Source organism: Hemibagrus wyckioides, linkage group LG03, assembly GCF_019097595.1.
Source record: "Hemibagrus wyckioides isolate EC202008001 linkage group LG03, SWU_Hwy_1.0, whole genome shotgun sequence".
In the NCBI taxonomy this organism is placed as follows: domain Eukaryota; kingdom Metazoa; phylum Chordata; class Actinopteri; order Siluriformes; family Bagridae; genus Hemibagrus; species Hemibagrus wyckioides.
Genome location: NC_080712.1, coordinates 16,465,741 through 16,486,214, shown reverse-complemented (window position 1 = coordinate 16,486,214; position 20,474 = coordinate 16,465,741). Strand labels below are relative to the sequence as shown.

Sequence of the window (20,474 nt, the reverse complement as noted above, 5' to 3'; positions counted from 1 at the left end):
GATTAGATTATCTACATTACGATTTGTGTGTGTGTGTGTCTGTGTGATAGTCTGATCTTCTCAGGGATGAGGTTGGGGGCTGACAGCCAGTTCAGTGACTTCCTCGATGGCCTTGGACCTGCACAGCTAGTGGGGAGGCAGACACTAGCAACACCATCTATGGGTTAGTGTTCATTTCAGGGTTATGACTCAAATTTTAATTTGGCTTAATTTGAATGAATTAACTGAATAAATCTGGACAAAGTTTACTTTACTTTGAAAGAATTACTTTCTGACAATCACACTACCCAAGTTCCAAAAATATTTGATGTGTGTTTCAGGAGATGTTCAGATCGGCTTAATGGATAAAAAGGGGCAGTTAGAGGTGGAGGTGATCAGGGCACGTGGCCTTACCCCCAAACCAGGATCCAAATCGCTGCCGGGTAAAAGTGTTCCCATAGTGTTTCTGAGTGTGTTAGTGTGGAGGCCAGCTTGAAAACTTTTACAGCACAGTGAAGAGTGTTAGTTTATTCACTTTTACTGTCTCATTGATTTGATGATCGTGTTTGCTGTCCACAGCTCCATATGTCAAGGTCTACTTGCTGGATAATGGAGCATGCAAAGCCAAAAAGAAAACCAAGATTGCACGAAAAACACTTGACCCATTGTATCAGCAGTCACTTCTGTTTGAGGAGAGTCCGCAGGGTAAAGTTCTGCAGGTAAGAAGCACAAGTGTATGATCCTTTTAGTTACTTTTTTTGTTTGTTTGTGTACAAGTTTTAAATCATGTGAGTTGCGTTTTCCCTGACAGGTAATAGTGTGGGGCGACTATGGACGCATGGACCACAAATGCTTCATGGGAGTTGCACAGATCCTTTTAGAAGAGCTGGACCTTTCTAGTACAGTGATTGGCTGGTATAAACTGTTTCCCCCATCCTCATTGGTGGACCCAACACTAGCTCCTCTCACTCGGCGTGCTTCCCAGTCATCACTCGATTCAGGGCCAACAGGCGTCAGGTCCTAGTGAACAGGACAGAGGACACGAGATAAAAACATGCCCGAATAGAGCAAAGGCCCATGGCAAAAAATACAGCGCCAGAGGGGCAGCCAGGCAGACGGACAGCATCACGATCAAAGCTTTGCTGGAGCCTGACAATCACTTCTTCTCTCTTTTATTTTTGGCCTTTGGATTGCTGAGATTTCCCTTGATCCACTCTGCTCCTTACTGCATGTTCTGTTTGTTTTAGCCATGTTGCTGAGATGATGAGCGAGCCCAAATTAAAAGAGGGAATGACGAGCAGCTGAAAGCAATCCGATGTGGCTGACAGAGAGAGAGAGAGAGGAGCCGACCGTGGTGCTGGTTGCCTGAGTGCTTCTTGCCAATCAGTAACATTTAGGAGCTGTTTTCTTACCTTATAAGGAGTGTGTGAGAGTATGTGAGACAGAGGTGTGATGGTGGATCGGTGAGAGTGAAGACAACGCTGCCTCTCCCTTGGCCTAATTGTACAGGAAGCCTCTCTGCTGAGGAGAGGCCTGGGGTCAAGGGGTTGAAGGGCAAGGGTTCGTCTTCTCAGAGTCTCCCCGCCTCCTCATAAACGCTGAGTGCAGGGCCTCTCCTCATGTCAGTGTGTCACTGACTCAGATCAGGTGTGTGTAAGAGGGGAGGCCAGCTTGAAAACCTTTGTCTGTTTACAGCAGTTATGACTGACTGCTCTGCCTTTTTTACTTTCTCATGTATTTGTTACACACACACCTTGTAGAATGTGAACACATGGCTCATTCTGACAGTTGTGTTGTAAAAGCTTAAAGGAAGATGCAAAACCACACGCAGTACAATACTGGGAGTGAGGTTTATTTCAGCCTGGCCAGGAGATTAGAATGGCCAACTGATATAAATACACTAATACTTCTGGCCTCCCAGGTTACTGGCCCTCAGATATACTTTGAGCTCTTGAGAGTAAATAGAGAACTGGTCACTATGGACAGGCACCGTGCACATAGGTAGTAGCCAGTCATGTTATTTGACTTAGTTCATTCTGTTTTTGGGACCTACCCATGAAACTGAATTTCTATCCAAGTAGAGTTATTTTGAAGCAAGCACAAATGCTTGATTTTTTTAAACGAAATTTTAAAGAAGATTATAACACCCAAATTATCATCAGCTATTTTTGCATTTTTTATTTTGTGGTAGTTTAAGTTTAAAAACAAAAATAATAATAATAATAATAAATTAATAAAGAAATCAAGTTCTCTTCCCGAGCATCTGGACGAACGTGATAGTAAGTGAGAGGTGGTTTAGGAGATGGCCTGTGATGGTGACCTCCCAAAACTTGCCACCTTCTCTTCCCAACATGGGCAACAGCATGACTCTGGAACCGTTCCAAGCTGCATGCACATTTTGTAAAACAAGACAGATGAGAAAAAAGAGACTAAAATAAATGTGTGTTAGTTCCACATACTGTAGGCCAGCTTGTATGTTGCATGTACTTGTACAGTTTGCTCGTACTTGATATTAATAGATTAACCAATAAAATGAAGCCATTCATTCCATGTGTGGGCATTTGGCCAAGTTCAGCCATGCACACAGCCCTCATTTTGGGGCAGAATGTCTATGAGGAGTTTTTGAATTGTTTTCTCTGTTTTTTTTTTTTTTGTTTGTTTGTTTTTACCCTATGAATAAATAAGTTCTGTACTGTAGTACTGAGCAAACATGAGGCCCTCATTTGTTTTAAAATTTATTTATTTTTTTTTTTTACTGCAGATGTTGGTGTTCTCCGTAGTCTACTACTGTGGGGCTAGAACTAAGCTAGATAATGTGTATAAAACCAGAGCTATCTATATATGGAAAATTATTATGATATATGAAAATTAAAACTATATATATATATATATATATATATATATATATATATATATATATATATATAGACACACAAACACATATAAATATATTTAAGAAAGAGTGTATCCAAGTAAATGTTGCAAACAACAATGCACATACTGTAAATATGAGTCTGCTTTAAGGTTTACTTATATTTACAAAGTGGCCCTGTTGAAATAGATTAATGCTCTGTCTCCTGGCTCCATTGAATGGAACAAAGGCTAAGAAAGGACACCTCCAGAGGTTCTGGTTCTTTCAGATATATGTGGCTATAAAATAATCAATATAATTGGGACCTCTGCTTATCTGTTACAGCATTAGAACAAAGTCCATGAGATCCTGTTTTGATAAAAAAAATAGATAAAAAAAGTTTACTTTTCATGTCCGTTACGGCAGACTTCTTTCCTTTGTCAGTATTACTCAAGGATACTGATTGTTTACAATTCATGTGTCCCACTGAAACAGAATAGAAAGTATTCACTGCAACATTTCTTGTTTGTACAACAGATGTTACTCAAATGATGTGTATGTTTTATATTCAAGAGTTCATTTTTATTATTTACAAATAAAAGACTGTGTGGAAAAACAGTGAACAGTGGCTCTGAAAATGTATGTGCATGTTTAAACTACTACTGTACATTGAACAGTTTCTGTCACTTCGTTAACTTGACTAAAACGCCCTTCTTTTTGTGGCAGGCTGCTAGAGTTTATTTTAAAAAATACGTGTTGACTTTTTAATCACATGAAATTATTTAAACTATGAACAATATCTAAAACCAGCTAAAGGCTTTCTTTATTAAAATTCTGAAGAAATTACATGGGTGTGGCAGTGGAGGTTCAGATATTCATATATCGCCTTAAAGTACATAGACACCTGACCATGTCACCCATATGCATGGCTTCTCCAAACTGTTGCAACAAAGATTGACTCACGCAGAGCATTACAATATCTTTTCACTGGAACTAGCAGGCTTAGCCAAATCCTTTTTCATCAAGACAATGTTCCAGCATCATGATGCATCTATTCCTAATATGAGATCCATGAGCCCATGGTTTGCAAAGGTTGGAGTGGAAGAGCTTGAGTGACCTGCACAGATGAACTGGAATGATGGCTGCACACCACCTTCTTGTTACTCTTCAGCTTCCATTCTTGTTGCTGAATAGGCACAAACTTATGCCCATGCCACATGTTCTAAAATCTAGTAAGTCTTTCCCAGAAGAGTGGAGGCTCTTAGAGGAGCAAATGGTGAGCAGCTCAATGTTAATGCCCGTGGTTTTAGAAAAGGACGTTCAACACTCAAGTGTTCACATACTTTCGGCCATATAGTTTTTAAATTTAATTAAATTAAACTGAATTCTATTTAATATTTTTGTGTAGTGCTTTTAACAATGGACGCATTGTCACAAGGCAGCTTTATAGAAATATATAAAATCAGGATACAGATCTATTAATTTATCCCTAATGGGTAATGATGACTGTGGAGACTGTAGCATATGATTGACATCATTTTCAAACTGGCCATTTTCATTCTGAAAGAAACCAGGAAAAGATCATGAGTTAAAGATGATCAGGAAAACATTATATTTAGATGCAGAGAGATGGCAATTTAAAAGGATAAATGGCCCTAAAGCCATGCAAGCAAGGGCCAAACCTTTCGGTCTACACTCAACTTATTTTAGAGAAGGTGGCATAGGACAAGTTGTCTGACAATATAACTTTTTTTCACCTTACTTGCTTATCTGCTTTCCAACAATGAACTGAAAGGCAAAGTGCATGGACCCTTGCTGACATTCTGACATTTTGTTGCTCAAACATTGCTGTCATTGAATGTGCTTACAATCATAATTTCCAGCATTTCTTTTTACTGATGTCTTGGCATCCTAGATCTAAATGCAGATGCCACTAAAATACTATTCCTATCGAAACGCAGCCAACTGAGCACTGTTTGTGACTGGAGCTCTTGCTATCCCTTGCCTCAACAATGAAGCTCTTTCAACGTCTTTTAAATATTTTCCTTTTCACATGATGAATGATGACTGGTCATGAAAAGAGTCATAAAAAGTGTTTCTGGGTTGTTTTTATTTATCTATCGTACAGATAACGCTTCCATTTTAACCTGCTTGCAAAAACCCTAATAGGATCTTCTGTAAGTCTTAAAATTTTATTATTATGGTTTATCTCGCATACAATGTGTTGAGAGGTTGTTATAGAAGAAAAAAGAAAATCACATCCACAGTCAGCTGATCAAACTGAGCATTTAAATGACTACTACAGCCAGGGAAGAGCTTTGCACTTTACAATGTAATGAATGTAGTTTAATGTAAATGTATTCATGCTACAATAAAGTGATCATTTCACTAACTTGAAGCAGGAAAAGAACATGCCGTCATCAGGATTATTGAGTATTAAAGAGAATATATTAAGCTATATTAGTATTACAGAGAAGACTTTAATGCAGACACCAATTTCCAGACACCTAGTTACTCAGATGATATAGACACGCAGTGGCCACTTTAATAGCAACACCCATATACCTGCTCATTCATTCAGATATCCAATCAGTCAATCAGGTGACAGCAGTGCAATGCATCAATGCTAAGATACAGGTCAAGAGCTTCAGTTAAGGTTCCCAGCAATTATCCAAATGTTTTTTTTTAAGGAATTGCCCATCTTCATGGATTTTCACGGACAAGAGAGTTCAAAGTCTTCAAACAAACAAAGGAAGTCTACGGTAACTTAAACAACCACTCTTTAAAACCATCCATCCATCCATCCATCCATTGTCTATACCCGCTTATTCCTAATTAGGGTCACGGGGGTCTGCTGGAGCCTATCCCAGCGCACATAGGGCGAAAGGCAGGGGTACACCCTGGACAGATCACCAGTCCATCGCAGGGCCACATATAGCCATACTGGGTCCCACTTATGTCAGCCAAGAGGTTATAGTGGGTACAGGTTCAATGAATCCAGACAGCTGAATATCGAAATCAATCAACTAATCAGTGAGATCATGACTTCCCCATTTCATGTTTATGTGGACATTAACTGAAACTCTTGACCTGTATTTGCACAGCTGTCACATGAGAATTGCATGTATGTGCATGTTGTCAAGTGGACAGTGAGTGTAATGAGTGTGAGTGTAAAGAGAAGATTAAACCGTTCCCTTTCTCTGAGGAACATGGCCTTAAGGGCAGATAATATGTTATATTATAATATATTGTAATTACATGGGTGACCATTAAATTCTCCCTTCAGTCAATTCAAAAGTTTTGTTTTCATTTGAGGATTAATGCCTTAAGGGGTTTTGCATGTCTTTCAAAAAACATATAACTTATTTAGTTACCTCTCTGTAATTTTAAAGCTGTAAGAACATTCATTTAAAAAAAAAAAAGAGTAAGTTTTAGTATATTTGTAAATGTATTGTGAGTGTAATAAATTAATACTAATCAGTTAATCACCCCACCATGTGGACACAGTGAGTATTACACGTCTCATTAATAATCTATTTATCTAGCTACTCATATGGTGCTCATATCAACTCATTTGTATTCATTTGAAGATATAAAAACAACAATAAGAACAACAAAGAGATTGAAATCTGATTGGAAGGGTATTTTTGCTACCTGATGAAAGTCAATTCAAGCAATGAAAATTTAAACCTGACATTCCCCAAATTCTCAGTTTATTGATTTTAAATGCTGATATATAATATTAATTCTATAGATAATGAATATTTAACACAGAATGTTTTGACTTCTAATGTATTATATTTGATCTGTTTTTTTTGTCAGAGCTACATTACATCACAGGGCAGCTGAACACACTCGAAGGAAAGTACTATCTACCCACGCACATACATGAGTTTATAGTGACACCCGGAGAGCACAGCCAATTTTTTTTCTCTCTTTGCTCCTTACCATGGATGGCAGTGGCACTGTCGGGATTCACACTTGTGATCTTTTGACAATTGGGTAAATGTTTAATACTTTTAATAGCACTGTGTGTTACATGCATTGGGTCTGTAAGCATGAGAGATCAGGCTTGTTCTGTATGGTAATCGGGCATACTTATGAATATAGTGGTAGACTTAATATTAAACAAAATTGTATTTTATTGTCTTTATACAATATATTTTCACTTTACAATAGTTACAGAGTTTGTATGTACATGATTTAATTTTGTGTAGTTAGGTATTTTTGATGTATTATTTTTATATTTAAAAATTCCTACCATTTTTGGCCTTCTGAGATATTTTCCCACAGCCTAGCTCAAATAATTTTCTACTGTGGTAGTATGTCAAACCGCTGAGCACAGGTCGAATCAGATTCGATAACTCGGATCTAGTATTTGGAATTATATATTTCTATTTACATGCACACACACACACACACACACACACTATACAATACATGTATACAATTTGTTGATGGTCACATAGAAAATCTATAATTTGTGCTCCTGTTTGGGGTTTAAACAGAATGCAGTACTGAAGTTATCTGTCAGCTGATCTGTATTTAGTAGTGATACAAAATGAACTCAGGTGTAGTTCCCAGAAAATGGTTGGCAGCGACTGTGTTTCTGTCTACTTTTAAGCTGCATGGGAATTGAAAGCAAGGCTGTGAAAAGATTTCTAACATTTTTAACCAGGTGGAGATTTATGTCAAGACGTACAAATATGTAAAAAAGCATAGAAAGGTTCCAGAGCTCCATTTCTCAAATTAATATATTGCTAATATTTTGGAACTCATTACTCATACTCCATTGGCTTGATCCTGATGGCCGTGTAATCTGCACGCTATTTCAAATGACTAGAATTGTTGAGCATCTGATCAGCGATCTCACCATCTCTCAGCACCATAGAAATATTCTGCAGCAAGGTGATGGACTGTAGGGTGGTTGTAGTTCACCAAAGCATAATTGCCACTGGTCTGCAGAAACCACCAGCAATTGCTTACAGCCGTAGAAGTGCTAACTCGTTTAATATATCAAACTGTAATGACAAAATAAGGCCACTAGAGTGTGCATTTCTGTTAGCTGTGTGCAACATCTGCAGTCCATGTACTCAGAGTCTGCTAGCACACTCCTCTGTCAGGAAGCTGTCAGAGAAACACAGTCATGACATCTGAATAGTCACACTTTTTTTGGTTATACATGACAAAACCACAAGTAGAAACGTGTGTCCATATGATCTCTGGTGGCTCAAGTGGTTAAAGCTCTGGGTTGTTGATTAGCAGGTTGAGGTTCAAGGTGAGCAAGGCCCCCAACCCTCCCTCTGCTTCAGGGGTTCTGCATCATGGCTGAACCTGTGCTTTGACCCCAAACCTCCAAGGATGGAATATGTGAAGAAAGAATTTGACTTTGGAGTAATGTATATGTGACAAATAAAGGCTACTTCCTTAACTGCAATTTGAGATGCAAAGTGTTTTCCTTTGTATGGAAAAATTTATGCACAAATATACCTATCTTTGGCTTGTCCATCTCCATTATCATCTATGAAAACCTGTGACGAAATGATTTCAGAAGACTGATCTTCAAGTTAGAGCTGAAAGAGCAGTGGCACATTTAACACCATGCCATTGAAAACATCATTAACTATATTAAAAATATCGCATGCTCATTTTTAAATGTGTATATAATTACTCATGTGAATGATCACTTTTGTGTAAGCCTGTTTGTTACATATTATCTATAATAAGCATATGAGTATGCTGCTATGCTAATTATAAGCTGTTGTAAAGCTGGAAGATCATCCTCAGCCCAGGCGAGACTTTACGTATCTCTAAAAACAAAAAGAGTTAGTCAGTCAAGATTTTATCTTGTATTATTTTTTAACTTGCTGCCACTCTTTCTCACTGACATTTTACCCATTTGTATCTTCTAAGTGAATTTTCTTCTCAATCATTTGATTTACATTTTGACATTCTTTATTTGAATTAAAACGCCAAACATTCATAGTCGTTATTCAATTTAACTTAGCATTCTTTGTACTTTCGATACTTTGTACTTTTTTTCATAATCTTAGGCTTTTCTAGAAGAAGGTAGCAAAGAAGAATCTGTTTTGAATTAGACGTCTAAAGAATTTTAAATGGTCCAAAATCCTGATTCATCACTAAACAATTACATCAGTTCTTAAAAAAACATATCTGTGCTTGTAAGAGGGATAGAACTATTACACTTATTTTCCAAATATGTTCAGGATAACAATGCTGTGAAAATGTAATTGTTACTCTATCTAAGACTATGATGATGACACATAAAAAGTACTGTGTGCCTTTGAAAGGAAATTCCTTATAAGTATATATTTTTATCATGCAAAGATGTTTTCATTTTCACAGCTGTTTGATTTATTTTGTTTAGCCTTGAGTTGACCTGTGCTACCATTAGCTGGATGTCTGCATGGCTCATAAATATAATATCAATTATTAGTAAATCATTTGCTATATCTAATACCATGTTTAATGATGACATCAGCAGTGTGAAATCCCCATAATAGACTGTGAAATAGAAACTGAACAGTGCTCAGTTTGGCAGCTGAATCGAACCTATATTAAATTAGAAACACAGTAACATGCTGATTTTGCTTGTTTTCTTTCTTTCTTTCTTTATGCATATCTTTTTACATTTTTAGTCACATGCTATTTACTAGTATAACTTCTAAACAGAATGAGGTATGTGATATCTGTTTTGGTGGTTTAATGTTTAAACGGACATGAATATCTGACCGGTTTGATGGGTCATTTGGCTGTTTTATTAAAATGAAACCAAAAATGGAAAGACTTAAAAGAGTTGCCTCTGGTTGTTAAGGTTAGGGTTAGAATGAGGTCTGGGCACTGCATTCATTAGTTGTATTAATAAGTGTCAGTGGACGATCCTTTCAAAGACAATTAGCAAGCAACTGTCTCTCTTCTGTGTGTGTGCGCGTGTGTGTGTGTGTGTGTGCGCGCGTGTGTGTGTGTATACTGTACCAACTGGTGTCGTGTGGGTCACATGGTCGACGTGACACGAGCTCAGCTTCCCGCGTGAACGCCGCTGCGTGCAGGAATGGAGAGCGCGGGACTGTCTCTCGGCGATGGCGGAACTGGAGCTTGATTAAAATCACTCACGGGTTAACACCTGGCTGTTTAACAGGCAAATACATACGAGAATTTACTCCTCTCTAAATATGGACTAGTTTTGTTAACTTGTTCTTCTCGTAAATTAGACCAAAGTAGTTCATCCGCTCTGAGAAAGCCGCTGCTTCTACAGTGAGTAAAACGAGCTTGTAACTCATTTATTCTATATGAAGTCTTGTTTATGGACTAATATATGAGTGTTTTACATTGAGGAAATGTTAATACTTCAAACACACTCAACCCGCCCTTGGTTTTTAGTTTTATTGTTTAATTCGTCGAGTACTTGGTCGGTTATTTATTCCGTAACTTAATGTCTGCCTTAAGAGAGAGAGAGAGAGAGAGAGAGAGAGAGAGAGAGAGAAAAGCTCTGCTCTCCGTATACGGCCCTCTCCCTCTGCTTTAACACTGACATAAATGGACATTTACAGGACGAGTCGATCTGAGGTGGCAAAAACACTTCGGAATGTGATATTTCGTTAAATATCTGTGAATGACGCCCTACCTCATTTGTTGCGTAAATTACGGGAGGTGACAGAAGCGCCTTCTGCGTTGTGGCGCAGCTTCATATCGGATACAGCTCCGCTGAAGTGCCTCACGCACGCCGGTACACTGAGCAACCGCTCAGCGCTCGCGCGCGCGCGCGCACGTGTGTGTGCGTGTTTCTGGGGCTGGAGTAAGAGAGTATCTTTCACACTCAGGGACAGAGGGAGGGGAACGGGAAGCTTACGTTGGTGTCGGCAGGTGCCCTCCCCTCATCAAATTTCTACCACTGACATGGTGACACTTCTTCAGAAGTCCGGGTTCGAGACGGCTGGTGCACACAGACGGAGAACAGCGCGGATGCTCGCCACTTGTAAGCAGGTGACACGCATCAGAGGAAGACCTCGGTGAAGTCGGTGAGCTCTAATAAAGACAAACCCGCTGATGAGAATTTTGAACACTGACCGAAGCTGTCCTTAAAGTTTCTCCGTTGCACATCACTTTATATGCGCGCTTTGCCGGTGCCAAGCGCGCGTGTCCAGCCGGCGCTGGCGATGCAATGCCGCGCGACCACGGCGGCGACGAAAGCACCTCTGGCCTCTGGATGAAAGCGTCTCCAGGGCGCCGGGCCGAGAACTTCGGCCTGAAGGATGTGGAAGGTGGACGCGGAGCGATGAGCAACGCCGAGAGTGCGAGGAGAGCCCGCGGCGCCCGTCTCAGTCTGCTCGGGAAGCCGCTGGCGTACGGGGCGCAGAGCGGCCGGCGGAACGCGCGCTACCGGAAGCTTCAGAACTACCTGTACAACGTACTAGAGAGACCACGCGCCTGGGCCTTCGTCTACCATGCGTTCGTGTGAGTGCCCCCTGTCTACACGATCAATTTGCATGTGTTGCACTTCATCAATCTGTGCAGCTCTCACCTGTTGAATTAGTGCGCACAGATTTATAACACCATGTAAAACGAATATGGTGTCTTTTATATAACGTGATATTACACAGCATTGTATTTATTTTTGACACAAGTTTGTGTGAACACAATGTTAATGTCAATTAAGGCTTGGGATATTAAGAACTATTTTCACCAGGCCTTTCTATACATTTTTTTTGCATAGAAAAAATGCAGTAAAAAATGCTGCACTGTTTCATTTCACTACAGCAGCTGTGATGGGGAGTACTGCACTTTTCCTGGAGTCAATGCAGTGGCCAGTCCAAAAACAAAATGTATTAGGAGGACTTATGTTACATGTCCATGTCAACACTTTCAAAAGGTTTCTTGGCTAGAGATGCACCACTGACATACTCAGTATTAGAATACTAGAATAATAGTACAGATACTGGCCTGAAATAAAGTTTTGGATGTAGGCCAGTTTTCATGTTGATTCAGTTACTATTTTATTCATTTGATGTTATGAACATGTGTGTTGACTGAACACACAGATCCTGTCTTAAACATAAGGCGTGACTTGTCAGAATGTGGTATGGGTTGTTAATCAGAGCTCTGATCTTGGTATCATATTGAAAATATGATCAGTGCATCCCTAATTTTAGCTGTATAAATGCACGTAATGCATCTGATCATAGTCCTGTCATTGTACTCCACTCACTAGTATGTATATATTAGCATCCATAATGCTATAGTGCTTCTAGTGCTTCTAGCACTCATGCAAGAGTTTTCATAGCTGTTTATTACCCTATTATCTAATGCTCAGACACCACAATCCTGAGTTTAGATTAGACACTCATGCATTCATTTCATTCCTGCTTTAGTGCACATGAATACTAGGAAAGGTCATTCAATAATCAGGATCTGTTTGTAGTGAAAGCAAGCACTGTTTTGCCTTTTTCTACACTGGTGGCAAAATATTTTGACTTTCTGCAAACCTCCTTTTAAAAGAGTTCTTCAAGCTGCTGTGTAATGTGAGCAGGGGAGGCGATCTGTCACTTGGCTGGTATGATTGGGGCGCTGAAAGGGGTTGGAAGGCAGGATGTTGTTTTATTTGTGCAGACAGCACAGCAGAGGCTACAGAGGTTAAGTTGTTACATCTGCAGTGACCACATCATCCCACACCATCACACTTTTATCAAAAATATAACTGACCAAGAAAAACAAACAAGCAGTGGTTTCTCAGTCAACAGAGCTCATTGACATAAAGCTGTATTACGTGTTAAACTACAATGATGCTTTGGATGTTTTATTAGTGATTACAGTATTCTAAACTGTTTTTAAAAAAGAGGTGTGTTTATAGTAGTGCTAGTGAGGCTTGATTTTGTTGTAAGGCTATGAGGCAGTTAGATAACTGTATGAAGAAACACAAGATGGGAAACCAGTGACAAAGCTAAAAGCAAAATTCATTTCATTAGATGCAGATATACTCTTTGAGCATGTTGGTACCAAAGATGTAGCAAATTGCTGTATTTTATTCACTGTATTGTTTTTCACCTGAAAAACTTAGCATACGTACACTCTTCATTTTGGTTTGGTTATTGTAGGTGCTACTATCTGCTGTTTTATCCACTGTTTAAGTCTTCATAATATGTTTAGGGTCCTTATGTTTTTGTTGCAAAAAGAAAACACTCACAATATACTGTATATGTTGTTTTGCTCCAGAGAACGAAAATCACCTTGTTTTAAAAGTGTTCATACTCAGCAATAATCTTAAAACTGCTTGAATGTGAAAGTCATGTCAACGTCTGGAACAGCAAGGAACTGAAACTAGACAAACCAAATTAGCTATGTGAAAACAACTGAACCGAAGTCTGTTTCAGCTTTAGAACTTGAAGACTATATTAGTATATTAACTTTATCCATTCACAGTGCCTGAAGGACTACAGCTAAGCACATGTCCCAACATTAACACCTGATTTGTGCACAGATACATGAGAATATTTCTGCAGGTTGTTATGATATTTGCAGGAATTTCTCTTATTACAGCCAAGTGTAATATCAGTCACTGGTGCTCACTGAGGCTAGCCATCATGCTGTGCTGAACAAACACTGATGGTCTTCCTATAAATCTATAATATTCATACCACTTCTTTAGTCATCTCATGCCTGTACATAAATCTGTTCTTATTAATACATTGCTTGCATCACAATTATGTAGGAGATGAAAGGGTTTATCCATTATAGTGCATGTTTCTCTCCCAGATCGACCAAACATAAGAATATGACAGAGACTGACATGATTGTGGTCTATATTTGTGCTCCATGTAATAAAGCAAAGAGTAGAAGCAAATCATTTCCTACTTTGTGTCTCTGTTTTTGTGGGCAGGAGGATTGGTTATCCCTCTTGGATGGAGTTAGTATACACAATAACCTCTGAAACTATATGAACCGAAAGGCCAAATCATTTGTTTTTGCTATACACTGAGGACATTTGGAATTGAGATCAAAAGATGAAAATGAAATGTATGAACATGAAAGAATTTCAGCTTTCATTTACTGATATTTATATCTAGACCTGCTAAACAACCTAGAACATGACAGACCACCAAATGTTTAAGTAGTCTTTGCTTTCTCCATATTTTCCACACTTTCCATCACTTTGGTAGAGGTTAATCTTGGTCCCAGAACTTTTGTGGCTCATCTCTGTTCTTCTTTGCTAATTACAATCTGGCCTCTTGATTCTTACTGCTGATGAGTGGCCTGCATCTTGTGATATGATCTCTATAGTTCTCCTCTTGAAGACTTTAAACGGTGGCTTGTGAGACCTTTGCCCCTGTTGAGTCACTGACTGGTGTTTTGGGGGTTTCTTCACAGCTCTCACAATGTTTCTGCCATCAAATTTAATTCAGTTCAATACAATTTCATTTAAGTTGTTGCATTGGCTAGGCCTAATGCTTGTGCAATGGATTTTCAGTCTTTTCTCAGTTTCAAAATGGCTTTTCTTGTATAGACAGCTCTCTGGTCTAGATGATGGTTTATACTTTTCTATCAACAAATAGAGTTTTCACAGGTGAAACCCAGGGTTCAAACCAAGAGAAGACATTCAAGGCTATTTATTGTTTAATCAATTTAATGTCACACTTGGGCAATAGAAACACCCGGCTGTCGCATGTTCCAATAATTTTGACCACTCAAAAAGTGGCTGGGTTCAACGTTCTAAGTTTGTTCTAAGGTGTTTAACACATCTAGTTGTAGATATCAGGAAAATCATGTCATATTCATCATTTGATCTCAAAACTAAATGTCTTCAGTGCATATTAAAAACAAAAATTCATGTACCCTAAATAAAGGTATTATTTTAACTTTTTGAACTTTTTGATAGGTAATAGAACATAACCAGTCAGACAGGTGAGATTTTAGACTTATAGATCATGTTATTGGTTAAGAAGGTTATGTAAACACAGTGCTTTTTGCATGTGGATAAAGTTCATGCGATTATATTGTGATTATATACACTGGTATTGTATGTGTGTTTGTAATAATCACACAGTCAGAAGAGACCTTTGTACTTTATACAAAACTTGGGCATTTTATGCTAAACCAGTGCATGGAAACACAGAAAGGAATGCTCCAGTCTCTGCATATTTGATGCGTGTAAAATGAATAGAATAAGTGAGCAGCTGTGGCATGTCATGCACATGCTGTGTTGCTTTCACAAATGATCATATTTCAAAAACGAAGTAAGTTTGTATTTTTCTATCCAGTGCTACCTTTGTAATATGTGCCAACACTATAAAAACCCAGCAAAATAATTAAGAACTCTGTGTTTTTCACTGTTTTGGAATTAGAAAAAGGGCACTTTTAAAAGGGCTGATTTACAGAAAGCCAAATGCCACTTTGATGGTGTAAAAGAGTGCTATTGTCTAAAATAATTCTGAGCTTTTAACAGCCATTACATTTAAACATTATCTGTCTAATAAATGGTGAATTAACTTAGACCAGCTCAGCAAAGACCCCATATTCTGAGACCAGTGAGTGTTATTTCTTTGTATACCACTTCTTATATCCTTTGAAAACCGTTTACTTTTTATTTCTTTGCATTTCTATCCAAAACTTTTCACTAACACTTGCCTGATGCAGCAGTAGAGTGTTTAGGTTGGTAGCTCAGGCCGACCACCCACTTCCGCATACATTTACGGCATTTTGTAGACACCTTCCTCTAGAGCAACACACATTTATTTCATTTAATATAACTAAGAATTTTAGGTTTATGGATCTGGATAAGAAGCAGTATGGCAAGGGAGAACCACTCAACCACACTAGTGACATATTCACAGGCTTTGTTAACAGTGACATGAAATGATCAGAGGCAATGTTGATGGTCAGGCAGAACCCAAGCCTTGGGCAAGAAGAACAATATGTGCCAATACTGAGCAAAAACTCATAGAGCTAATTCACAAGAAGCCCAACTCGAAGCTAGCACCAAAATGACGCTGTGGCACACAGGTCATCTGTAGCTCTGACCATAGTCACAAACAGTTAAGCGGCTCCATATGGTGTACATGTGGTTCAGCATGTGTGTATAAGGCAAGAAGAAAGAGAATTATATTTATTGCAAATACTGCAACATATGTCATTTCATGACTTTAATCGAAAGCTTAAGCATGCATATTCCCATGCACAAGAGGGTTATTCAGGTGATTCTCATTGCCCCAACAGTTAGAATACAAATATCTATTTGACTGTTTAAAAGATTGCATTCATTACCTGACCAGGAAGTTTATGCAGTTCATGCAGTTTAAACAGTTTGATGTGCTACACCCTAGTCAAGTGTTTCTTTATAAAAATAAGTCCTTTTATATAGTTTGTATAACAGCATTGAGCACACAGAGGTCTGCCATACAGCAGTAAGTACAACATACTTTGTCTAACACACTAGGATGCAGCTTTTATATTGTACACAGTTATTGTCCACAGAACCATTGTCAAAGAATGAGTTACAATAACTCACCCTCTGGGTGGGTAGTGTTGCTGACTCACAGCTCCAAGGTCGTAGGTTTAGATTAAAGCTTGGATTACTGTCTCTGTAGAACTTTGCATCGTCTCCCCATGTTCATGCTGGTTTCCTCTGGTTTCTCTGGTTTCTTTCCATCTCCCAAAAACCTGCCCTGTAGGCGGTCTAGCTAAGCTAAATTGCCCCAGGTCTGAATGAGTGTCTTTGCACATGGTGTGTTGGAGAGTGCTTTAGAAAAACAATTTTCAGTGCTCAAAAACAGTTTCAGAAAAGATGAAATTGCAGATCTACAGTGGTTTATAGATCCTGTTTTGGTGATGGTAAATGTTTCCTGTCATTCCATTTATGCAAGCGAGTACTATCCATGGCCGTCATCTGATAATGCTGTTTTGTCTTTAATGACTATGTGGTTGGGACTGTTGACTGCATAGGATGATCATTTTGTGAGCCATGAGAACACTGGCCACTTTGATGTGATCACTTTGACTTTAACCAGTGCAGATTCTTTCATTCGTGATGGTTCCCACTGCTATCATAGTCAAAACATGTCTCTCGAAATAAAACATAAGCTGCTAGTTCTCACAGTTAAAAGGTGTGTTAAACCCAGCACTGGCTCTTATTCAATGGAAAAAAAAAGATCTGAGACACACTCAAACAAATTACAGATTATGAATATGTGCAAAGAGATGGTGATAAACATGGTGTCATTCCTGTGTTCCTGGGGGAGTATGAATAGTGGAAGGAAAATCTCTTCAGAGCGCCACTGTTTGATCCCCTCAAGGGGCACCTGACATTAGACAGAGCTGAAATCCCATGGGCAGGGCTGTACTCAGCTTTGACAGCATATAAAAGAGAATACACAGCATGGAATATAGTTTATAAGCATTACTGAAAATTTTCTTTCCTTTTTACAGTATCTATGAATGCAGTATTGTTTGGTTTCTACTGCTTTAAAAGAATGGAACAACACTTTTTAAAGGTGAACTCTATAACAGTGCTGGTGTTTAATCATGATTGTATACTGCATGTTTCATGTAGTACTCTCTATAGTGTTTTTGCCTTACAGCCTTTAATGGTCAGTCAGTAAAATAACATTAAGAGAACACAATATTTTACCCCTTTACTGAAGATATATATATATAAATCCAGTGTGCTTTTCCAGAAAAATATGCATACCTTTGCAGTTTGTGCCTTTCATAGCCACTTTAATTTCATTTATTCATATTCAGTAACTGCTTTATCCTGCTCAGTGTTCCAATGGACCCAAAGCCTACCTGGATGGGACACTACCCCATTCAAGGAAGTCACATGCACACATATTTGCACAGTCATTCATATCTAAAGGCAATTTTGCTTAATACATCTATTAGCAAGTTTCTTGGAGGGCAGCAAGTGAAACCAGAGAACCCAGAGCAGATCAACAGACAGTAACGTGTACCCTGCTACATAGCATCGTTATTAGGGTGCAGCACTTTGGACAGTGAACACAAATAGTCTCAACATTTACTTCATCCTCTTCATCAGGGAGTATTTCCTTCTCACTTTTACTTCTTAGCTTGCTTTTTAGGGATAATTTTACATTTAAATTTAGAATTTTATATCCAGATTCCAGCAAAGCTGCTTAGTGACAATGTCCAATGTTAAAAGTGTTATTTAAATAAAATTGAATTCAATCAGGACTTGTACTAGGGACTACACCATCACCACTGTGAGGATGAAGTATTAAATTACCATATTTACAAGAAACATAGATAGATAGATAGATAGATAGATAGATAGATAGATAGATAGATAGATAACACAAAAATATAAAATGTAAAATTATATGTATACATACATATATAGACAAAAATATAAGACTAAGAAGAAAGTAGGAAAAACTTAAATATAGAATACAATAAGTTAAATTAAAGGTAGCAGTGCAGATATGAAACGCAGTTGTGGATTTAACCATATTTAGATCATCTACTGAAAAAAAAACACATAATAGTCTCTTTTTTCAGTCATATAACAGAGTGTGAACTGGAATGTCTTTAGTCAGGAGCTCATGAATGTGAGCTACAACTACTAGTGATGGAAATTCTGGCTCTGTTAGTGAGTCAGATCATTTGTCTCTGCTCACCAAAAAGAGCTGACTTTCAGCTCCCAAACAGCGCCTTGCCAACCTGGAAATAGTTTGAGATATAATGACGTTTTTTTCTTTCCCTCATAATAGCTCTAATAGTTTTATAAAATCTTACTCTGCCTTTGTAAATCACAAAGAAACATCACTATGCAATGAATTTTATCAAATGTATGTAAGTTCCTGTTAGTCTGAATCAGCAAGGCACTGTGAATATGCACAGTGGTCCAGCATATGAGAGGCAGGAGGAGCAGTGAACCTGCTGACAGATTGGTGCCTCACCCTTTTCTTCACCAAAACTGAGTTTTTCAGATGCAGTTATAAAGCTATTCCGCAACAGCACATGTGGAGGAAGTTTTGCTGCGTTCCAATTTATTCTAGCACGCTGCTTTGATTATGGCATGCTAGTGATGTTTGAATGAGACAAGTACATTTCTCTTTGCAGTTCTGACTCTCAAAAATGAAATCAAACATAAAATATCCAGTATTTTGGTATTTTATTTTTAAACATTACAGGAGCACAATGGAAGCAGACTCTCTTTCTGAGATAAGAAAGTATTAGGAGTAATTCTCTTTTCTAATTTTTGATTTTCCAGACGTGTCCCTTGAAGTGATGTTTTTATGGCTTTGTTTCCATTACCAATATTAAATACTCGGGTGTCCAGAGGATCAGCATGAACTACGTTACAGTACATTATGTTCTTGCTGTGATAGAGTCCATGGTTTAAACTCACCACAAATGTTCCCTTGTCTTAAGTGTCAGTGTGTGCTCCTGAGATTTAACTAGTGTGGGTTGTTAATGTACATATTACTACACTAAGGAAAATAATGTAACACTTTCAGCCCGATTCCTGTTGGAAATTTGTTCAAACATTAAATAGTCTGCCTTCTTTTAATCTCTTTTGCAAGCAGGGAAGAGTAAAAAGAGAGCTGTGGTGTCATGAACACAGACGTTTTATTGGCCTTTTCAAGATTCTGCTTTTGTTGTGGTGATTTTTCATGAACTCGCTTTGATGTGCAGTGAGGATGGAATCTTTGCACATATGCTTAACTGCTAATGAGATATATTTAACAATGCTAGCTTTTCCATTTGTAATCAGGAACATCAGGATCAGCTTATTTAGTCTGGCTTGTTATCCTTTTATACGGTGTCTGATAAAGAGTAACAACATTAAAAGGAACTGGCAGCAAAACTGTGTACCATACATCAAAGTCTATGACTGAAATAATCTGTGCCCAATGCCTGCATACGGGCAACGTCTTATATCAGTCTGTTATAAATTGTTGAAAAGTCTACCTTTTACAATATAGATATTCTCTCAAATAATATATTTTATATATAATATATTAATTAAGTATTATTAATTATTGAGTATAATACTGCGTATATAAAATACGCAGTATTTTTTATATACTGCGTATATAAAATACTTGGAAAATAAAGTCCATGCAGAATAGTTTGGTGTTCTGAGTAGCAGATTGTTTTCCCCCATTCAACACTTTCTGGTAAACACACATTATTTTTAAATACCACTGCTATATTTCCAGTCGCTGAGTTTCCATAATAGCATTTGGAGTTGGTCCAGTTTTACAATTTTGGTCCAATTTTACAATTTTGGAAATTAAAAAGAGCCATGTAATGACCATACAAAAAGAAAAAGGGCAATAAATCATATTCTTTTCATATTTGTGTTTATTTGTCTGGTTTGTATTTAAAGTAATCTCATTTGGGAGCTGGATAGTGAAGGTACATTTACCCTGAATCACGTCAGTAGATAGACGTAGATATATAGCTATAAAACTAGCCAACTGTTGACGTATACATATATATATATATATATATTTCAAAACAAATAAATATAATGGATATATAGTTACAAAGTACTGTCACTGTCAAATTTGTCATTTCTTAGATTTTGATTGCAAACAGCACACTATAAAATTGATGAATTATTTAGATTTTTTTAATTAATTAATTTTGTTATCAGTTATGCTTAACT

General features: G+C 37.9%; 2 protein-coding genes and 1 long non-coding RNA gene across 15 annotated transcripts in view; 2 read left to right on the top strand and 1 right to left on the bottom strand.

Annotated features, from left to right (window-relative positions):
- Positions 1–3,453, top strand: part of LOC131350810 (regulating synaptic membrane exocytosis protein 1-like) — a 64,252-nt gene extending 60,799 nt beyond the window's left edge. For all 6 annotated transcript variants that reach the window (XM_058385712.1, XM_058385711.1, XM_058385715.1 and 3 more), the window contains 4 exons: positions 51–163; positions 321–422; positions 559–698; positions 791–3,453. In XM_058385712.1, coding sequence (XP_058241695.1) covers positions 51–163; positions 321–422; positions 559–698; positions 791–1,003 — 568 coding nt within the window. In that variant the 3' untranslated portion in view covers positions 1,004–3,453. The remainder of the gene's footprint in view (positions 1–50; positions 164–320; positions 423–558; positions 699–790) is intronic.
- Positions 3,454–4,396: 943 nt separating this feature from the next.
- Positions 4,397–10,616, bottom strand: LOC131350813 (uncharacterized). Its single transcript, XR_009204315.1, has 3 exons — positions 10,476–10,616; positions 9,827–9,945; positions 4,397–8,640 (listed from the first exon to the last, which is right to left on the bottom strand). It is a non-coding gene; the product is annotated as an uncharacterized LOC131350813 (long non-coding RNA).
- A 396-nt stretch (positions 10,617–11,012) lies between these two features.
- The window catches only part of kcnq5a (potassium voltage-gated channel, KQT-like subfamily, member 5a), a 101,311-nt gene continuing 91,849 nt past the window's right edge, over positions 11,013–20,474 (top strand). For all 8 annotated transcript variants that reach the window (XM_058385725.1, XM_058385720.1, XM_058385723.1 and 5 more), the window contains exon 1: positions 11,013–11,305. In XM_058385725.1, coding sequence (XP_058241708.1) covers positions 11,013–11,305 — 293 coding nt within the window. The remainder of the gene's footprint in view (positions 11,306–20,474) is intronic.